We start from the raw sequence: 21,920 nt of genomic DNA, 5'->3' as shown, positions 1-21,920 counted from the left end.
CATCTTCACCTTCTCCAAAAGAATCAGATAAGACTTTTTTTCCAGAGAATCTGCTAAAATTTAGGTGAACTATATCCCTCCCTCATTGTATAGGTCACCTTTTTGAATCCTCACACATAAGGAAATGGATACATTTACAATGCAGAAGTCATCAAAAAGGAAAAAGTATCTTATGTTCATATTAGGTACATGTTAGATGATTAGATTTAATATAAGCTTTACTTCTCTAGTTGTCATTGCATAAAATTTGATTGTCGTGAAGCCCCATGAATGAAGGCCAGAAGACCCACTCTCATCAGAAGAATACAGTTTGCATTCTGTTGTTTTTATTGCCTATCAATAGTTTTGATTGGTCTAGATGGTGGTAAGCAAATTGAAAAATCATTTAACAAACATTTATGAAGCACTTGAGGGCCCAGCACTATGCTAGGTCTAGAAGAACAAATGATATTAAAGAATCAGAATCAGAGAAAGGGAGGCACATACATAATTGTACATTTTTCCTAGGAACATCCTAGTATCAGATGTTTAGTGTAGTAATTCCAGATTGGTTTTGTATTCTTTGAATATTAAAAATGTAAATTTCTATTATTTTATTTGAAATTTCTCAAATAACATTCCATAATGTTTCATTGTGGTATGGAGGTGTAATCTTTTTTTTTTTTTTTTTTAATTTTTTTTATTTAATAGCCTTTTATTTACAGGATATATGCATGAGTAACTTTACAGCATTAACAATTGCCAAACCTCTTGTTCCAATTTTTTACCTCTTACCCCCCCCCACCCCCTCCCCTAGATGGCAGGATGATCAGTAGATATTAAATATAATAAAATATAAATTAGATACACAATAAGTATACATGACCAAAACGTTATTTTGCTGTAGAAAAAGAATCAGACTCTGAAATATTGTATAATTAGCTTGTGAAGGAAATCAAAAATGCAGGTGTGCATAAATATAGGGATTGGGAATTCAATGTAATGGTTTTTAGTCATCTCCCAGAGTTCTTTTTCTGGGCATAGCTGGTTCAGTTCATTACTGCTCCTTTGGAAATGATTTGGTTGATTTCGTTGCTGAGGATGGCCTGGTCTATCAGAACTGGTCATCATATAGTATTGTTGTTGAAGTATATAATGATCTCCTGGTCCTGCTCATTTCACTCAGCATCAGTTCGTGTAAGTCTCTCCAGGCTTCTGAAATCATCCTGTTGGTCATTTCTTACAGAACAGTAATATTCCATAATATTCATATACCACAATTTATTCAGCCATTCTCCAACCGATGGACATCCATTCAGTTTCCAGTTTCTAGCCACCACAAAAAGGGCTGCCACAAACATTCGTGCACATACAGGTCCCTTTCCCTTCTTTATAATCATGGAGGTGTAATCTTTGGTGCATGGGGGCATTCCAGTGAATCGTAAGCTTTGGCATGTTTATCTTACTAATCTGGAAAGTTTTCAAGAAAATTCTAGTGATACACTATATGGATGTCAAAGTCTAGAGGGACTTATTATTCAAGTTAGCTGTGCAGTAATGAATTTGTAATCCACTAGAACTCTCCAAGACCATCTACCAAATTTGTTTTTGGTGGAAAGAATCTTACAAAGAAGAAAACATAAATCCTTTTAAGTATTAAAGTATTTTTAATTAGGTATAAGATAATCTTAAATATGTGTCATTTTTATTATTTTTTCCTACCTCTGTAGCTCCAGAAGTTATCAATAATGAAAACTATACATTTAGTCCTGATTGGTGGGGACTTGGCTGCCTAATTTATGAAATGATTCAGGGACAGTCACCATTCAGGAAACGCAAAGAGAAAGTCAAACGTGAAGAAGTAGATCGAAGAGTAAAGGAAGATCAAGAAGAGTACTCAGAGAAGTTTTCTGAGGAGGCACAGTCTATCTGCAGGATGGTGGGTGAAGATATATAGAGGTTTGGAAAATAAATTTCTAACACGTTTTAAAGCACTGTAATTATAGTAGTTTTATTTTTTTTAATTCAGTTTTATTTTTTTCAGTTCCAAATTCTCTCCCCCTTCCCTTTCTCCAGTCATTGAGAAAGCAAGGGAGAAAAGCCTTTTACAAATATATGTGTATGTGTGTATGTATATACACACATACACAAATATATATACCTAGAGAGACAATCATTCACAGCAATTCCAGTATTATTCATGTCTAAAAAAAGAAAAGAAAATATACTTCAACCTGTACTTCTCTATATGAAAATAGATCACATATTTCATTATGAGTCCTTTGAAATTGTGATGGTCATTGTATTGATCAAGTTTCTAAGTCTTTCAGAGTTAATTATCCTTAGAATTTTGTAATTTTTTTTGTATAAATTGTGTTCATGCTTGTCTTAGCTTCCCTCTGCATCAGATTATACAAGTCTTTCAAGGTATTTCTGGAATTGTTCTCTTAATTCTCACAGCCCAACAGTTTTCTGTCACATTTATTTTCAGCCACTCTCTTGATAGCATTGTCTCTGTTTCCAGTTCTTTACCACATTAAAAAAAAAAAAGCTGCTATAAATGTTTTTGTACAAATGAGTCCTTTTTTCTTTTATCTTTTGGAGTATCAATCTAAAACTGATATTGCTGGGCCAGAGGATATGCATAGTTTAATAATTTTTGGGCCATAATTCCAAATTGCCCTCCCAAATGATAGGATTAGTTCCAACAAAAGTGCATTAAAGAGTCTGTTTTTCCACTACTTTTTTAGCATTTGTCATTTCCTTTTTTTAATCAACTTAGCCAATTCCATGGGTATGAAGTGGTACCTCAGAGTTGTTTTAATTTACATATTTCTAATTATTAGTGATTTAGAGCAATTTTTTTTTAATTTGACTATTGGTAACTTAGATTTCCTCCTCTAAAAATTACCTATTTTTATGCTTTACCATCTATCAATTAGAGAATAGCTCTTATTCTTACAAATTGGACTCAGTCAAATATATCCTTTATATCTTAAAAATGAGACCTTCATCAGAGAAACTTTGTACAAAGACTCCCCCCATCCCAGTTTCCTTTTTTCCTTCTAATTTTTATTGGTTTGGTCTTGTTTGTATAGAAACTTTTTCATTTTATGCAATTGAAGTTACCCATTTTACTTCCTATGAACCTTTTTCATCCTTCATTTGGTCATAAACTCTTCCTCTATTCATACAGGCAACATTCATTCTCCTTTAATTTGCTTATTATGTCATTCTTTATATCTAAATCATATATCCATTTGGAACTTATCTTGGTATACAGTGTATGATACTGGTCGGTACCTAGTTTCTGCCTGACCATTTTTTAGTTTTCCCACCTGTTTTTGTCAAATAATAAGTTCTTGCCCAGCAGCTGAGTTCTTTGAGTTTACCAAAACTAGGTACTGTGCTCATTTGTTTCTGTAAATTGTATGCCTAGTACCTCATTTCTTCCAATGATAAACTTCTCTCTTTCTTACTCAGTAACAATTTTGTTTTTTTACAATTATGATTTTATAGTATAGTTTGAGATCAGATGCTGCTAGATCTCCTTTTTCCTAATTTTTTTTTAATTGATTTTCTTGATATTTTGAATTTTTTGTTCCCCCAGATGAATTTTGTCATTTTTTTTCTAGTTCTATAAAGTATAATTCTTTGGTGATTTAATTGGTATGGAACTGAGTAAGTAAATTAATTTAGTTTTGCTATTTTTATTATATTGGCAAAGCCTATCCATGAACCATTAATATTTCCACAGTTATTTAGATTTGTCTTTATTTGTGTAAAAATTACTTTATAATTGTGTTTATAAAATTTCCAGATATTTTATGCTATCTGTAGATATTTTAAATGTAATTTCTCTTTCTATCTCTTCCTGCTATGTTTTGTTGATAATATACAGAAATGCAGTTAATTTGTATGTGTTTATTTTATATCCTGCAATTTTGCTGAAGTTGCTAATTATAATTATTTTTAGTAGACTCTTAGATATTCTTAAATAAACTATCATATCACCTGGAGAAAATTATAGTTTTGCTTCTCTCTGCACTTTTCCCTGTAATTTCTTTTCCTTGTTTTATTGCTATAAACATTTCTAATTCAGTATTGAATAGTAAGAGTAACAATGGGAGTTATTGCTTCATACTTGATCTTACTGGAAAGGCTTCCAACATGTCCATTCCTTGTCTCTGGGTTTTAGGTAGCTAATACTTATTATTTATAGTAATTTTCATTAGCACATATATTCAGGCTAAATACTTGAATATAGATAGCTGATCCATACTTGCTGTGGGGGGGGCTTCACAATTAAGTTCTAAAAAATATATTTTTTTGAATACAATTCACCTTTTAGAGGAAAGGCCAAGTGTCAAAAACTATCTTCAATATCAGTAATATTACTTCGACTAGAGTCTGAGTAAAAAGAGTCAAATGAAGAGGTTTAACTAAAGGATTTCTAATATCCCTTCTAATTCTATAATTAGATATAACTGTAATGTTCTAGGTTTCTTTGACTTTCCCAAGATAATACAAAATTCAAATCTAGATCTTCTTACTTTTTCCATTGCTTTTCAGTAATATCATAAAATATAAGCAAAAGTTGACTTCATCACAGTAAACATTTAGAGCTGGAAGGAATCTCAGAGGTTATAAGGTCTCCCATATAGAAAGCTAAGGCTAAAGTAAGATCAGTTAATTGCCCAGATAAACCATGAAGCCAAACTTTCATGACACTTCTACCAGGACTCTTCTCAATATAGCATACTACTTAGCTCAGACTTCAAAAGACTTGTTAAAATTAAAAGGAGCAATGCAATTATAATCCTATAGGAAAATGTTTTTTAACAGAAAATAAATTTTTTTTTACAAATATTTATTATCTCTCCCTTTTCCTGACCCTCCCACATTGAACAATTTTTTAAAAAGAAAGAGCAAGTCCTCAACAAATATAGTCTTGCAAAACAAATTTCCACATTAATCAAGTCGGAATATGTTTGTGTATCATTTTGCATTCTTAAATCCATCATTTCTGGTAAGAGGTAGATGGTATATTTCATCGTCCATACTCGGGTTTCATGATTTATCATTGAATTGATCAGTGTCCTAAAATCTTTCAAAGGCATTTATCTGTTATAGTATAAATTGTTATCCTTTTTCTGCTTATTTCTTAGAGATCTTCCTAGTTTCTTCTGAAGCTGTCCATTTCTAATCCCTTTTGGTGTAATAATCTTGCACTACATTCATGTACCAGCATTTGTTTAGCCATTTCCTCATGGTAAATTTTGAGCAATTTTGATTACTTCCTGTAGAAATAATATAATTTATATGAAATTAAATTAAACAGAGACTGGAAATACTATGATTTTTCTGTCTACATTTTATTTACTAGATTCCCTTCCTTAGAATACCTAAGAAGTAATAAATGAAATTAGTACGTTACTTGTTCTTTTCCCTATCCTCTACCACAAAGTAGACCAGGCATTGCCTATGTAACTTAGTTTTGAGGACCTTCATTCTAAAGGATCTAAACACCCAGTCCAAGTTCAAGGTGTCATTTTTCAGACTACATGCAGACTTGTAGATATGATACTCCAAAGGCACAATCCAAATACAAGATCAAAGTTTCATCAAACAAAGATCAAAAGGGAAAGAAGCACTTTTGAGATTAAGAAATAAAAATTATCTAAAATCAGGGCAAAAAATTCAAGATCATTTCTAGGCAGAGGAAACTGGAAAAGAAACGAGCAAAGGCTTATATTAGGAAAAGTAGTAGGTAACATATGATAGTGAAACTAGTCAAGAGGAGGTTAACTCAGCTTGATACAAGGCTAATTCTGCCCACGTTCTAGTGGGTTTCTCAAGGACTTCTCAGAGCAATGTAGATATTATAGCAGTATGTAAATTATTGCTTACGTTTATATATTCATCTCCTTATAAGAAATTTGAGTTTACCTAGTACATCTTTGTAGTGGGAAATCTAAATAAACTCTGGATCCATTCCTGAAAAGAACTTAATGTTTCCATCCCTCTAAAAGGGTCAAAACCTTATCCGAAAATCTCTATCCATGATGTTGATTATTATACAAAGATGTAGGCAGCTCCCATGTTTTTTTTGTTTTGTTTTTGCATTAATCAGATACATAGGCCAACACAGATTTCAGAGGTATACATTCAGGATTTTAATAATGTGAGTAAGCAGTAGTTTAATTAGAGGGATATTCATATTTTCATGATTTTTTTACCAATTGTATCTCAGAAGTACTTAACAGGTATTTTCTCTTCCTTTTTATGAGTATTTCTGACCTACTTTAGCATTGTTACTTAAATAGCAAATCCTTACTTTATAAATAATGCTTTAGCAGCTTCCAGCTAAAAATATCACAAATTCCAAATTAGTAGAGTCTGAACTTATAATGTTTGGTATCCTTTGAAATTTTCCTCTTCTTTTTGTAAAAGAACTTCATTTATATTTTAGAGGAGTTTTCTAACAAAATACTTTTCATTTTAGCCTAAAGAATTCAATTGATCCCCTTACTCTCTTTTATGCAGTTACTTGAGAAGGATCCAAGAAAACGATTAGGCTGCAAAGGAGAAGGAGCGGCTGGTGTAAAGCTGCATCCTATTTTCAAGAACATTAACTTCAAAAGGCTGGAAGCAAACATGTTAGATCCCCCTTTCTCTCCTGATGTAAGTATAAACCTTGCTCAGAACCACCATTCATCTAGGAGCGTAAACACCACAGTACATTGAAAATAGATCCTCTCCCCTTTTGTAGATTGCTCCCCTAAAAGGAGGTCTTTCCAGAGGGAAAAAATATATATATTGATTTTGTGTGTGTGTGTGTAGATATATACATACATACATGCATACATACATACATACATACATATATTTACTCTTTAAAGTTTTATCTTTTTTTTTTTTTTAATTCAAATAAATTTGCTTCATTCTTATCATCACTCCTTTTTGTTTTTCTCACTATTGTCATTACTTTTCTCCTGAGCTAGAAACACATGGGTTCGTGTCCTTACCTGTGTGATTCTGGGCAATTTTTTCAGGCTTAAGTTGTGATGATCTGATTGAGAGGCAAGGGGATAGTTCCTCACCTGGAAGTTCCCTAAACTGAACTAATCGCTATCTTTATTAATAATAATAATAGCTAGCATTTATATAGCACTTGAAAATTTATAAAGCACTTAGATTCATTATTACTGTGATAGAATTTACTTTTTAACAACTGAACCACTTGAATCAATTGAAATGAAAATTTTTTTGGACATTTTAAACTAGATAAAGTTAGCTATTTCTATTTCATACTTCATGATTTTTTCTGTATCTTTGTTATCAATGTTTCTTAGCCTTCTAAAGACTTCTCATATAACAAAAGAAATAAAGCATGTTATTCTACCTCTAAAGACCAGATGCATCAGTGACACAGGTTGGTCCTTTTAGGTATTCCTAAATTCTGGTTCTTTTATAGAGATTAAGTTTTTTCAACTATTTTCCATGATAATATAAGGGCTTCTGAAATGGTTAAATGCTTACTATCACGATTTCCCTTGAAGAGGAAAAATTATTTTCATATTAAATCCCCCCCCTCCAAAAAAAGTTCCAAAAATGATATCAACCAAGTCAGTATCATTGGCTAGCAGGAGTCTGCTAGTACTGCATAGAACTGCAGGAGTCTGAGGCCTGAAGTTCACACATCATCTGGGTTACATTATTACAGATGTAACCTCAAACAAGTCTCTGGCCCTTAATTTTCTCATTTATGAATTAAGGCGATTGAACTAAGAATCTCTAAGATCCCTTCCAACTCTAAATCTGTAACTTTTGAATAGATGTATCACCTTTCCAAGTGACTTATTTGAAGAGGACAATACTCATATTGGCATGACAAATAAGGCAGGGCTAGGAAGCTAGGAAGGCTGAGCTAGTAAGACAGCAGCTGTTGCCAGTCTCCCCCAACAAGGGTACTAATCTTTCTTCCATTCTTAGGCAGCACATAAAAGCAGGAAAATCCAGATTGCATTGATGGTCTCACCCATTTTACTTGCAGCATGATACACTCTCTTCTCCCTTACTACCCTAACAAAGAAGGAAGCAGGATAGGACCAGTAGTGAGCATCCCCCGAGTTCTGGTTCTCCCCCCCCCCCCCCACTTACAACAGCAGCCAAGGATCAGAAGTTCCATTTATCCTTAACCATAATCATTCCTCCTTTCTGCATGTTGCACTAGGTTGTCCTCCAGTTTCGATTTTTCACAAGTCCCAAAGCCATGTTCAAAAAGTATCGTCAAACTGATAAGCTCCCACTTCTCTAGGAGCTCTTTGTTTTGGAAGCAGAAAAATCAGAAGAAATGGGTTATAACTCTGTGATAAAGCAGTGTAATTCTGAGACATCTGATTACTTGAATAGCTTGTACTGGGTCAGTTTTTGTTGTTGCTGAATTTTTTTTCTATTAGCAAAAATCTTGCCCTCTCATTTCCATACCCCCCATTGAGAGAACAAACAAAAAAAGCCCTCTTAGAAACTTGTATAGTCAAGCAAAACAAGTTCCTTCATTGCCTACATCCCCCAGAAATGTCTTGAGTCCATCACCTCTCTATTAGAGATGAGTTTTATCTTTCATCATGAGTTCTCTGAAATTGTGATTGGTTGTTATGTTGAGCAAAGTTGGTAAGTCTTTCAGAGTTGTTTGTCTTTAGATTAATGTTAATTGACTTTTTTAAGTGTTTGATGGGTTTTTTGTATTATAAATATTTTCAGATTATTCCTAATTCATGAGAAGTCTCTTGTAATAAAGTAAAACTAATAATACAGTGAACTTTACTATAAATGTTTCTCCTGATTCTGCTCATTCCTCTTGGCATTATTTCATATATCTTTCCAAGTTTCTCTGTATTTTTGTACATAGGGATGCTAATCCTCTTTCTTTGATCTCTTTAGAATCTAGAGCTAGTAGTAATATTGTTGAGTCAAAGAGTTTGCACATTTGCTTTCCAATTCGCCTGCTATATTTTTGTTAGTGTCCCTGAGGAAAGTGGCACTCTGACTATGTGCTCTAAATTACTTGGTGCATGAAGCATACTAAAGGACAGGACAGTGAGGCCTTTGTCACAAGAGCAGTGACAGTTTTATCCTTGACAGCACCTTCTGAGCCTTTCCTTGTTCTTTCAGACTTGCCTGTGATAGAAGTAGCAAGATCCTTACAATTTACTTGAATGTGTAAGTCTGATCAGTCCTTTGAAACCACTCAGCCTAGGAACCAGGTGGGTGAAGTCCATCAAAATGTGTTCCCATCATCACCTTTGTGAATTTGTTCTTGTACATTCTCCCTGTTGTCACATGACCCATGAGTGTGGCCACTATGGTCTAGCCACAGCCTTCCCTTCAAAAGTAGTGGAATTAGATGCGTTCTCACTCCATGACCTTCTTGGCTGCCATTACTGTTGATTGACTCCATCTTGGAGCTAGCTCCTCACCAGGAGAAGAAAAGCAGAGTGAAATAAGTTCCTCACCAGAGCCCATGCAGAATGAATGGCCTCCTTTACTATCTGGCCTCACAAATACCTAATAGCCTATTGACTTTGCCAAGCCCGATACCATAAGGAGACTATGCTAATCAGTCCCTACGTTTCCTGTTCTGTAGCTATCAAACTCTTCCTTCCTTGCTCTCCTAATCCCATGATATATTTGCCATCTGCCATGCACTTCTCTTTTCTCCTACTTCTGTTTGTCTCATTACTCATCAGTTTCTTTTGCCCATTAACTAGGAACCAGAAGGTCCCCTTTTTCCTTTTTTTCCCCCCTACACTTTCTTGATCTCATTTGCTTCTAGGGATACAATTATTTATGCAATTGATTCCAAAACCATCATGGTTTGGACTCTCTGGTTATCATTCTCTCTCAACATAGGCTCAGTCATTGCTAACTGCAAACACATCTAGATCTCCCCCATCCTTTCAAAAAAATATATACTTTTACTTGATTTTGTCATATAATTGGCATATTATAGTAATAATAACACTAGATTTGGAATCAGAACCTGAGATCATATTCCGAAATGCCAGGTTTCCTTATTTATAAAATGAGGAAACTAAGAATACCATTGAGGTTCCTTTCCAGCACTAAATCAGTAATCTGTGAAGAAAGAGAATAAACTAATAATAACATTCTAGCTTCTCAGGAAAGACAGTCTGATTTAATGGATATGACAGTACACCTTGAAATATGATCTCAGTTTGAATCCTGATTCAAGTCCATACTAGTTTGATTTACCTTATGCAAACCACTTAACTGCCTCAGTTTCATTATCTGTAAAAAAGGGATGATTAAATTGGAAATTGAGGAGATGCCCATCAACTGAGGAATGGCTCAATAAATTGGTTAAATAGCTATAAATTTGTTATAGAATATTATTGTGTTATGGGAATGATGAGCAGGATGCTCTCAGAACAAAAGAAAAACAAAACCTAGAAAGTCTTCAATGAAATCAAGCAAAATGAAATGTATATAAAGTAATAGCAATGTTCTGGGATGAGCAGCTGTAAATGACTTTGTTATTCTCAGTAGTACAATCATTCATGACTACTCTGAAGAACTTACAATGAAAAATCCTAACCATACCCAGAGAAGGAACTGATTGTTTTTGAATACAGATTGAAGCTTTCTCTCTCTTTCTCTGTCTCTGTCTTTCTCTCTCTTTTTAACTTAATTTTTTTGAGGGTTTTTATTTTCTTTAGGGTGAATCATCTATGTTAATGTCTTGCATAACTTCACATGTGGTTTCTTCATTGTGGGTGGGGATAGGGGAAAAAACCTAGAACTCAAAAATTTAAACTTCTTATCTTCTACTTCTCATTGTTTGGCTTAGATCACCACTTCTCAACTGAAACTCTTTTCCCCAAGATTACTAATGATTTCTTAGTTGCCGAGTCCAGTGACCTTGTCTCAGCCCTTCTCCTTCTTAAACTCTTTGCAGTCTTATGTTCTCACCTACCTGCAATACTGAGTGGAGTTTTCTTTTGATTTGTCTCACTACCTCTTCTCAATTTTCCTTTCCTGGATGATCTCTGCCCTGTATACTGCCCCTTATATGTCCTCTTCCAGGGCTCCCTGGGTCTGTGTTCTCATGCTCAGCGATTTTATTAATATCCATGGGTTTAGATTTGTGAAACAAAAGCACTACTTTATAACCCAAATGATTAAGGACTGAAAAATCTGACACTGGCATTTTTCTTAAAAGCTACAGTGATTCCATATTGCCTCTAAGATAAAATATAAACTCTGCTGGACACGGAGAGGCTTCACAGTGTAGACCCAGATTTATTCCATGCTGCTACTCATCAGGGGCTGTGCACTCCAGCCATGCTCTTGTTTGCTTTCCCTGTGCACAGCACTCCATCCTCTCTCTCTGAGTCACTGCCCAGGCTTTTCCCTATTCTCCTTCATATTTCCCCCTCTTAGAAACACTCCCTTCCTGGCAGCTCAGTACATGCCACTGCCTGCCCAAGGAAGTGCACCTACCCAATCTGAGCAGCTTCTACACCCCACCATTTTTGGTTTTATTTTGTATTTGTTTTGAATTTATTTATCTGTGTATGTGCTTTTTTCCCTAATAAAATATAATCCTTATGGACAGAAATGATTTCCTTTTTACCTTTGTATTCTTAGCACCTAGTACAATATCTAGTACATCATATGTACTTAGTCAAAACTTGTTACTGTTAAAAGTTGACAGCCTTTCTTTTGATGGTTTCATTCATCTTTATAACAGTGACTCCCAATCCAGATATCAAATCCTAATCTGAATTCTAGCCCTTCATTATCAATAGTGGAACATTTCCTACCCAAAATATCTTCCTCCATAAACCTGTCTTTCCTCTACACTTTATTATTTCTATTGTGGAGGACAAGGAGGGAAGTGCTTCCCTCTTTTTAGACATCTGTGTTCATAACCTTAAGATTAGCTTTAATCTTCCACCTGAAAAATAAGAAGAGTGAATAATGTATTTCAAACACAGAGGCATGGCTTGAGAAAATGTATTTAAGTAAAAAGATAGTGAGGTTGGAGAACAATTAGTAGTCCTGTGGGCTAGAACCTAATGAAGGAAGGATTAAGGTTGGAAAGGCTGATTGAAGTTTAGAATTTATCCTAAAGGAAATAGAAAATTACTGAAGACTTGAGCAAGGGAATAACTTGATGCAAAATGAACTTGATAGCTGTATAGAGCGTAGAATTAGAATAGCGTGAACTTGGAGACAAAGAGATATTGATATGTATAGGAGGTCATATATAATTATAATTAATAGTATATGTGTACTTGGAAGGAATGGGGTAGATGTGAAGGAGAGTGTGAAGGTAGATTAAGATTTGGCAACTGACTGCATTTTGGGGTAAGGATAGTGGAAGAATATATTCCCTTGAGAAACACAAAAAAATCTCTCCCCTTAAAGGGCTATTATTTGGGGGGTGGGGGGTGGGAAACAACAAGTATGCTAATCAGCACAAGAATCTGTGCTGAGAGAGAGGTGTGGATCAGGATATGCTCTGCAAAGAAGGGGGCACTTAAAGCAAGCTTGGAAGAGAGGTTGTGGGCTTCGTGAGGTGGAGGTGAGAAGATGGTGTATTGCAGTCAAAGAGCAGCCTGTCCTAAGGCACAGCTGGGGAAGACGGAACAACATGTCCATTTGGCTAGAAAGTAAAGTGTGGGGAAGAATAGCGTGCAGTAAGCCTGGGAAGAGAAGGTGGAGTCAGATTAAGAACAGCTTTAAATTCCAAACAGAAGAGTTTATGTTTTATCCCAAGGGTCATAGACAGCTTCCTATGTAAGGGAGGGACATGGTTGGACCCAGTTTTAGGAATGTCAGCTGGCAGCTGTGAGGAGGATTGTTTAGAATGAAGAGAGACTGGGAACAGGAGATCAGTTTAGGAGGCTCCTTCAATGGTCTAGGGGAAAGGTGATGAGCGCCAGGATTAGTGTTGCGACTGGGAGTTACTGATGAAACTGAAGGTGACACATTGGTAAAGGAAAAGAAAGAGTTAAGGGTGACCTCGAGGCTCCAAAATGAAGTGACAACCTATTTAGACTTGAGAAGAGAAATTTTAAGTAAAGATTGAGATGCCCAGAAGTGAAGTGGACTCCTCAAGTGTGCTGAATGCAGAAGCTTGGGTGGGGAGCTATTTTAATGGGGTTTAGGTCCTACTGGATTATGTTGAGGTCTCTTTGAGCTCTTGAACTCATTGACTTTGTGGAAAGACCATTACCCTCAACAGAAATTGTGAAGTTAGGAATGAGAAAGGTTGTTTAAGCACTGGTTTTTTTTTTTTTGTTTGTTTTTGGTTTATTTATTTATTTATTTATTTATTTAATAGCCTTTTATTTGCAGGATATATACATGGGTAACTTTACAGCATTAACAATTGCCAAACCTCTTGTTCCAATTTTTCACCTCTTACCCCACCCCCACCCCCTCCCCTAGATGGCAGGATGACCAGTAGATGTTAAATATATTAAAATATAACTTAGATACACAATAAGTATACCTGACCAAAACGTTATTTTGCTGTAGAAAAAGAATCAGACTCTGAAATATTGTACAATTAGCTTGTGAAGGAAATCAAAAATGCAGGTGTGCATAAATATAGGGATTGAGAATTCAATGTAATGGTTTTTAGTCATCTCCCAGAGTTCTTTTCTGGGCATAGCTAGTTCAGTTCATTACTGCTCCATTAGAAATGATTTGGTTGATCTGCTGTTGAGGATGGCCTGATCCATCAGAACTGGTCATCATCTAGTATTGTTGTTGAAGTATATAATGATCTCCTGGTCCTGCTCATTTCACTCAGCATCAGTTCGTGTAAGTCTCTCCAGGCCTTTCTGAAATCATCCTGTTGGTCATTTCTTACAGAACAGTAATATTCCATAATATTCATATACCACAATTTATTCAGCCATTCTCCAACTGATGGACATCCATTCAGTTTCCAGTTTTTAGCCACTACAAAAAGGGCTGCCACAAACATTCGTGCACATACAGGTCCCTTTCCCTTCTTTATTTAAGCACTGTGTTGAGTCTTCTTTTGGATACATTGAATTTCATAGAGCTTGACACTAGACATATAGACATATCTTTGAATCACACAAATCACCTTTTCCATGTCTTGTGTTACAGTTGTCTTGTAAGTTTCAAGTAAGCCTAAAGGACAAGGACAAATTCACCTCTATCTTTGCATCCAAAGTGTGCTTTATTTATGCTGAAAGCTTTCAGGGATCATGAGTTTTCTTTTAGAACACCACTTTGTTATTTTTAATTATATTTCCATTTTATTTTAAAAATCATAGCAAAAAAATATATATATATTAGTTGAACTGGTATCTGAATTCATGTCCTGTTTTGTGGGTGTGAGCAGTATATTTCTATCATGGAGGATATCTGTTTTAATGACTCCAGGTATTTTTTGATTTTGATTCCTGGGTTCATTTTCCAAGCCACTTAATCCCAAAAATCTAGACAAAGTAATGCAGTGTCCTTTCCCCCAATTTGAGTCTCAGTTTCTTTACTTATAAACTGAGAGAATTAGATCAGATCTTGTAAGAACCTTCCAATTTCATTCAATTCAGCAAACAGAGTAATGCAGTAGATAGTGCTGAACAGATTCAGAAAGAGCAGAGTTCGAATCCAAACTGACAATAATAGCTTTGTGACCCTAGGCAAAGGATTTGACTTCTGTTCACTCAGTTTCCTTATTAGTAAAATGGGATTAATAATAATAGTGTCTCCTTCACAGATTTGTTATATGTGTATAAGGACTATGTTCTTAGCAATACAAAGATCTAAGACAATTTTAAAAGAGTCATGGTGGGAAATGTTATCCACATCCAAAGAAAGAGCTGTGGAGTCTGAATGTTGTAGATCAAAGCATACTATTTAACTTTTTTAGTTGTTTTTTTTCTTTTTCTCTTTTGTTCTGAGTCTTTCACAATATGACTAATGTGAAAAGATGTTTAATGTATTGCCTATATTAAATTGCTTGCCATTTGGGGGATGGATAAGGGGAGCAAGGGAGAAAAAATTGGAAACCAAAATCTTATAAAAGTAAATGTCAAAAATTAATGAATTTTTTTTTTAAATCATTACCTTTTGGGAGAAAAAAAATGTCAAGAATCTGATGGTGTCAGAGACCATGCCTCACAAGAGGATGATATGTGATGTGATGTAGGAGATTAGATCCAGGGTCTTATAGAGATTAGAAATGAGAAATTTCTAACTAGAGAATTAATTTCTTTGTACCATTTAGATCATTAAAGAAGTGCATTAGGTGAATTGTGTAAAAATTTTGTCCCAGCTTTAAAGAGAAATTTTAAAAATACATGTGTATTTTGTATTCATATATTTTAGTTCGAGGTAAGCAAGCAATTGTACAGATATTAAAGACTTTCTTCTCTTTCTATACACAGCCACGTGCAGTATATTGTAAGGACGTTTTGGATATTGAGCAATTCTCGACAGTAAAAGGAGTGAACCTGGATACTACAGATGATGATTTCTATTCCAAATTTGTTACAGGTTGTGTCTCCATCCCCTGGCAAAATGAGGTACTGTACCCTTAATTTAGGTCAAAGGAACTATAAATGAAGGCAAAATGTCAATTTAACTTTAAATTTTATTTACTCAGCTAATATCACTAAAAGGGTAGGGGCAAGGAGGTATACCAAATCTATGACCACAAAAGTGCTGCAGTTAGCAATTGACTAGAAACATGAAAGCTTCATTTACTCTAGTTTGTATAAGTTGGAGCAGATGGTGGCCATCTGTTTGCTTAGTTCAGTATGATGGAGAATTGCCTGCAGAACCTGTAGCCTCTCTAAGGCTTATTTCTGCAGTGAAGACTAGGAATCCATATGTTACATCATAGTCTTCTTTGGGGGTATTTGTATTCTCTGAAAGTGCACCATTATTGAGAGAAAATGTTATATCTAGGTAAATAATTTAGTGCATTTATGAGGAGATGGTATTTGAAGAACCTAGAAGCACTTCAATTCAACAAATAATTATTAAGGATATGCTATATGCAAAAAAATTATGCTAAGTGCTAGATGGGAAATATAAGCATTAAAATAGAACTGTGCTTTGGGAGTCAGCAGGGGTTTAAATGTGGCTCAGTGTGACTTTGGATAAGTCACTTAATTTCCCTTACCTTAGTTCTTATATTTATAAAATGAGGAGGATGACCAAGGTGACACTAAATCCCTTCAGGCTTCATATCTCTAGTTTTGTGCTAGGATAATAGGGACTGGACACATTATTTGTTTGATGAAGTCTATGACCCTGTGATTCTCATGGAGCTTTTGGTCAATTAGAAGGGGAGTGCTTACATAATTACTGTAATATAAAGTAGAATGGAATATAAATATACAAAATAGGTACTCTTACGTCAGAAAGAGAGGTAGTCTTTGTTGTGGTCTTTAAGGATAGGGTAAGAGTTCAACCAGCTGGCACGATGAAGAAAAGAGGGACGTGGTATGAACAAAGATCTCAAATTGTGGAATGTGTAGAAGGGACAAAAAGAAATTTGTTTTGACTAGAGCAAAGAACAGCAACCTTTTTTCAGGAAGAACAAGTTCTGAGCTTCAACAACTTTAAAATGCACCATGGCTTCTGGAATGCTTTTTTTCCCTCCATTGTTGTGAGAGGAATTTTTAAACCAATCTATTCTGAACTAGTTTACAATAGCTATATATTTTTGTTGTATAATTTATGTAAGTACATTAATACAACAGAGTAAACATACATGCCATAATGAATAGAGAACCTGCCTTGGGTCTGGAAAATTTGGGTTTAAGTCTTACTTCTGAGGGGTACTATTGTTATAGTACATGGAAGAAGTCTGGGCAGATCATGTCACCTCTTGGTGCCCCAGCTTCTCACTGGGATTACACATTGCAAAGCAGTTGAAGATCTATACTGGTAGAAAGTGATTCTCCTCACCAGGCTTACCTAATACCAATGAAATCATAGGTTTTATTTCCTCCTGCCTCCTCCCCTCTCCCCCCCCCCAAAAAAAAAAAAAGTCTAGAAAAACAAAGTGATTTGTTTCTGGAATGACTCATGTTAGGAAAAACATATGTGGTGTACGAACAAATGATGATAAGAGCCTTAAGATTTGCCATAGATTTCTTTCATTAACACATCTTAATGGTATTTATCACTAATTATAATTAAGGAAGGAAGAGAGTTTGTCCCCAAGAGCAATAGTTTCAAACTCAAATAGAAACCAGGACCACCAATCCACAATAAAGATTCCCTCCAGGCAGCATATTGAGTTAGTTTTAAAAGTATAATGTTATCTGTGTTTTTTTTAATTGTATTTGTATTTTATTTTATTGGATTTGATTTCCCAATTGCATTTTAAATACAATTCAGTTGTACTTGAAAGTTGTCTGCATGTTTGGCATGCCTGAAAAGAGAAGGGAAATCATAGCAAGAAAACATCATGGAAATTACTAAATAGAGACAACTCAAAACAGGGAGGCTGAACTAGGCACTCTGATTTGACTGTGAGAAGTGGGAGTGTTTTGTGATTGATGTTAAAATATAAATTGGATTATTCCACTAAGTTCTGTGTAGAGAGAAGGCAGGGCTTAAGAGTAGTAAGCCTTAACTCATTTCTCAATTCATTTCTGAAGGCATTTGAAGATTTACTAGATTTAAATTGTTCCCTACTTAGATTCAGATTTATTTGATCATTTTGAATAACAGAACCATAGAATATAGACCTTTTGATTGAATGTAACCAGCGGAAAAGAGTATTAATAGATAACTGGAACGTTTTGCTCAGGGCAGGCAGTAGTGGACCTTAAGAGTATTGATTGAAGGAATGACCTAATTACATCTTTGCCTAATAAAATTAATTAAGGAGTGAAACAAGGGACAGATTGGGACAAAGACAAGTTAAGCAGCAATGATGATGGTTCAGGTGGAGAGTAACAAAAGCCTCACTGAAGGCAGCCACTGTTCAGTTGAGTGGCAGATTTCACTCAGCAGCTTAGGAATGGATTTATGCATACAGAATTAATTTTTCCTTCAGGGTTTATCAAGATTATTTTTTTGTTACCTCTATTTTGTATGCAGATGATTGAAACGGAATGTTTTAAAGACATCAACACATTTGAAAATGACAACCTGACATCAGATCTAGATGTTAACAAGCATACTCCAAGACATACTCCAAGACCAAAGAGAGGCTTCTTCCATAGACTCTTCAGAAGAGGGGTAAAAATCTGCTGGGGATTTTTCTGTGCTATGTTAAAAGCAAAAATGAATCTTTACTAAAGATTTGGAGATAATAGTTACTTCTCTTTCAGTTTTTTTTTTTTTTTAATGCAGCTTGTATAATAAAATTTCTCAAAAGTTCACCCCAAACATCATTTTAATAAATAGCACTATGTCTAGTTGAAGACTGTGGTTACGGTTTGTATAAAGACCATGTTATAATTAAAGGTTGCATAATAGGTAAGGGTTAGGTAAGAGTTACTGACATCTACCTAAAATGTTCTTATCCTGTTTAGTTCTCTTACAGTTCTCTTAAGAGTTAGGTAAGGGTTGACATCTACCTAAAATGTTCTTATCCTGTAAGAGAACTAAAACAGAAATCATTAATTATAAAATTATTTTTTTAAATGAGTTGTGTTTTTAATTGCTCATTTTTGTAATGCCTATAAATTCTATAACATTTAAAATCGCTCAAGGCTATATTATTGGACCTTGTAAGCCATTTCTATAGGACAGATTTTTGAAAAAAAGAAGTTGATGATTGTTATGTGTAAGTCAGAATTTATGTTGTTTTATTGAACTTAGAAATCATAATTCCCAAGTGCAGGTTTTTCTCTTTGAATCATTATAAAATATTTTTAAAACTTTGGATTCATTATTTCATCAGTATAGAATCTTTATCCACATTGTGATTATTAAGCATGCCCTTAAATTAGCCCCAAAATCCACCTAATATGTTGGAGGCCTTTTCCTAATCCTAATTATGTATTGTGGGTCCCAGTGTAAAACTGACAAGTCATTTTAATAACTTGTTTTACCTAAATTTGACTCGCAAACGTCATTGTAGAAACTCTGATCAATACAAAGATAGAAACAGTCCTCGATCCTAACAATTTTTGTGAACTTTGTTTTCTCATGATTAAAATTACTTCATGCTTGGGTACCACATCACATTTACTAGGAGAAATTATTATTTATAATCTACTTTTTGTTCTGTTTTGCTCTGAAAAAGAAGTACTTTTCACAGTTTAAATCAGACTATTTTAATAAGTGTGGTATTTCCATATTTCATACATGAAGAATTGAATGTTTTAAAGAAAAAGTTACTATTGTTAAAAAAAAAAAAAAAAATTCTATACCAGCATGTAATTATTGTGTATTGATTTTAACCAGTCAAATGTGTGAGTTTGACTAACCTAAAACAAAATGGAATTAAAAACCATGTAAGAAAGCTGAACCTTTTCTGTTATGAATAGCTTGTTTTATATACCTAATCATAAGATGATGAACTAGTTCAAGTAAACTAAGAGAAAATGATTGAGTTTTTTCATCTTAAAATTGTTAAAATGAAAATTGTCTCAACCTGCAGCCATATTGGAACATTGTTCAATATGCCTTAGAAATTAAGTTCCAGGTTATTGGAATAAAAACATTAATTAATGTACATGTTTAACATGTATTGAATTACTTACTGTCTAGGGGAGAGGATGGAGGAAAAGGAGGGAGAAAAAAAATTTTGAACACAAAGGTTTTGTAAGGATGAATGTTGAAAACTGTGCATATGTTTTGAAAATAAAAAGCTTTTTTAAAAAAGAAATATTAATTAAAATAGCTGATGTGCTTTCTTTCGCAGGTCTGTTTTAAATCTGGTTACAGTGATGAAGAAGAGGAACCAACGAGACTTTAAACCACTGTATCATAGCCAAAAAACCAAATGCAAAGAATGAGTAAATTCTGAATATTTTATTGTATCTATGAACTGTAATAAAAAAATTTATTATAAATTTTAAAACATACTATGTGAGTTTACAGATTTTGTACATTTGTACTTAAATTATGTTCAGATGTATATTTTCACTAAAATTTTATTGAAGAAAAAGCCATAAAAATACCATTTTGATGTAATACATTCATTGTTATCTAGTATATTTATACTAGATTTAGCCATGTCTGAACACATGTGAAATGTGACTATGTTAATTGAAAAAGCTTGGGAAATAAGTACAAACCTGTTATTTCTTGTGAATCAACTTAAATCACGTTATTATTTATGATTACTTAGGATTTTTATTGAACTTATATACAAAGGAATGGCATTACCTTCATGGATTTATACTGACTTCTAGGATGGGGGAAAAGATTCACTATCCCTCTTCTCAGGGTGCATTCAAAAATTAAAAAAAAAAAAATCACTTTATAATAATAGAATTAATTAATGTTGTACAGTATCTTTTTATATTAATGTAGCATAATTCTTTCAGAAGTATGTTTTTATTCTTCACTGTGTTCTTGTGAATTCAATTTACATCTGCCCAGATAGGTATGGTATCTATATTATTTTTCTTATGCCAATATTTTTTAACCATCATAATGTTGATATTTATGTGACGGGTTATGGCTTTCTTCTAGACTATATTTATCCACTTATTGAAAGATAATGTGGTTTCCTGTGACTCTGGAGTCACAGCCTTGGTAGTCATTAAGAGAATACTAACCAAGTCCTGAACTATTCAAAATGTATAGCATTATGGGTACTTTGGTCCTTCTGTATGTTTTAAGGCCTCAAAACCAGATGCAGCTGGTTACAAAGTTCTTAATAGTGTAAAAACTTGCTCTTATGTTTTGTAAGTAAAAAACCAAGTAATGGGGGAGAGTCCCAAAACAGTGATGCTGAAAAAGTATGTTTAAACAGCCTGTATGGGAATAAAATCTATCACTATAAATGTAAAATAAATATCATATAAAGGTGCTCTACCTTGCTACAGCATTCACTTTACTAATAAGAAACTCAGCTTTTCATAAATTAATACCACAAAAAGATACAATACTCAAATTAATGATATAATTAGAATAAACTTGAAAGACTGTTGTGCTAGGACCTCTATTAGAATATTTTTAACATTTTTTCTCAATTACCTGTAAAAACAATTGACATTCATTTTTTTTAAATTCGAGTTCCAAATGTTCTCCCTCCATCTTTTCTCTGTTCTTTCAGTGAGAAGGCAGGCAGTTTAATATAAATGATACATTTACAGTCATGCAAATCATGTATCTGTATTAGTCATATTGTGAAAGAAAATACACTCTCCCCCTCAAAAAAGAAAAAAGTTTTTTAAATCATGATTCATTCTGCACTCAGATGTTATCGTTTCTCTAGAGGTGGATAGCATTTTTCATCATAAATCCTTTAGAGTTAGTTTGGATCATTTATTTCTGAGAATAGCTGTCATTCATAGTGGATCATCATACAATATTGCTGTTACCGTGTAAACTGTTCTTTTTCTGCTCACTTCACTTTGTCTCAATTCATGTAAGTCTTTCCTGATTTTTCTGAGAGCATCCTGCTTGTCATTTCTTAGAGCATAATAGTATCCCATCACAATTATATACAACTTGTTCAGCCATTACCCAGTTGATGGGCATTTCTTCAGTTTCCAGTTCTATGCCATCATAAAAAAAAAAAAAAAAAAAAAAAAGCACTGCTATAAATATTTTTGTACAAAAAAGGCTTTTCCCCTTTTGTTTATTTATTTCATTAGAATACAGCTCTCACTGTGATATTGCTGGCTCAAAGGGAATCCCCTTGGGCATAGTTCCAAATTGTTCTCTGAAGTGGTTAAATCAGTTCCCAATTCAGCCAACAGTGCATTAGTATCTCAATTTTC

At 34.1% G+C, this 21,920-nt stretch overlaps 1 protein-coding gene across 3 annotated transcripts in view; it reads left to right on the top strand.

Annotated features, from left to right (window-relative positions):
* GRK4 (G protein-coupled receptor kinase 4) overlaps positions 1 to 21,472 on the top strand; it is a 131,720-nt gene extending 110,248 nt beyond the window's left edge. The window contains exons 12-16 of one of the 3 annotated variants that reach the window (XM_031942453.1): positions 1,710 to 1,918; positions 6,526 to 6,663; positions 15,441 to 15,578; positions 18,115 to 18,255; positions 19,889 to 21,472. In XM_031942453.1, coding sequence (XP_031798313.1) covers positions 1,710 to 1,918; positions 6,526 to 6,663; positions 15,441 to 15,578; positions 18,115 to 18,255; positions 19,889 to 19,942 — 680 coding nt within the window. In that variant the 3' untranslated portion in view covers positions 19,943 to 21,472. Of the gene's footprint in view, positions 1 to 1,709; positions 1,919 to 6,525; positions 6,664 to 7,334; positions 7,415 to 15,440; positions 15,579 to 18,114; positions 18,256 to 19,888 lie in introns of those variants that run through there. The other 2 variants (XM_031942454.1, XM_031942455.1) reach the window with 2 other exon arrangements.
* The last annotated feature ends 448 nt before the right edge of the window (positions 21,473 to 21,920 follow it).

This window comes from Sarcophilus harrisii, chromosome 6 (assembly GCF_902635505.1).
Source record: "Sarcophilus harrisii chromosome 6, mSarHar1.11, whole genome shotgun sequence".
NCBI classification, from domain to species: domain Eukaryota; kingdom Metazoa; phylum Chordata; class Mammalia; order Dasyuromorphia; family Dasyuridae; genus Sarcophilus; species Sarcophilus harrisii.
Note: the sequence above shows the minus strand (reverse complement) of the source record. Positions and strands in the feature narration are given on the sequence as shown.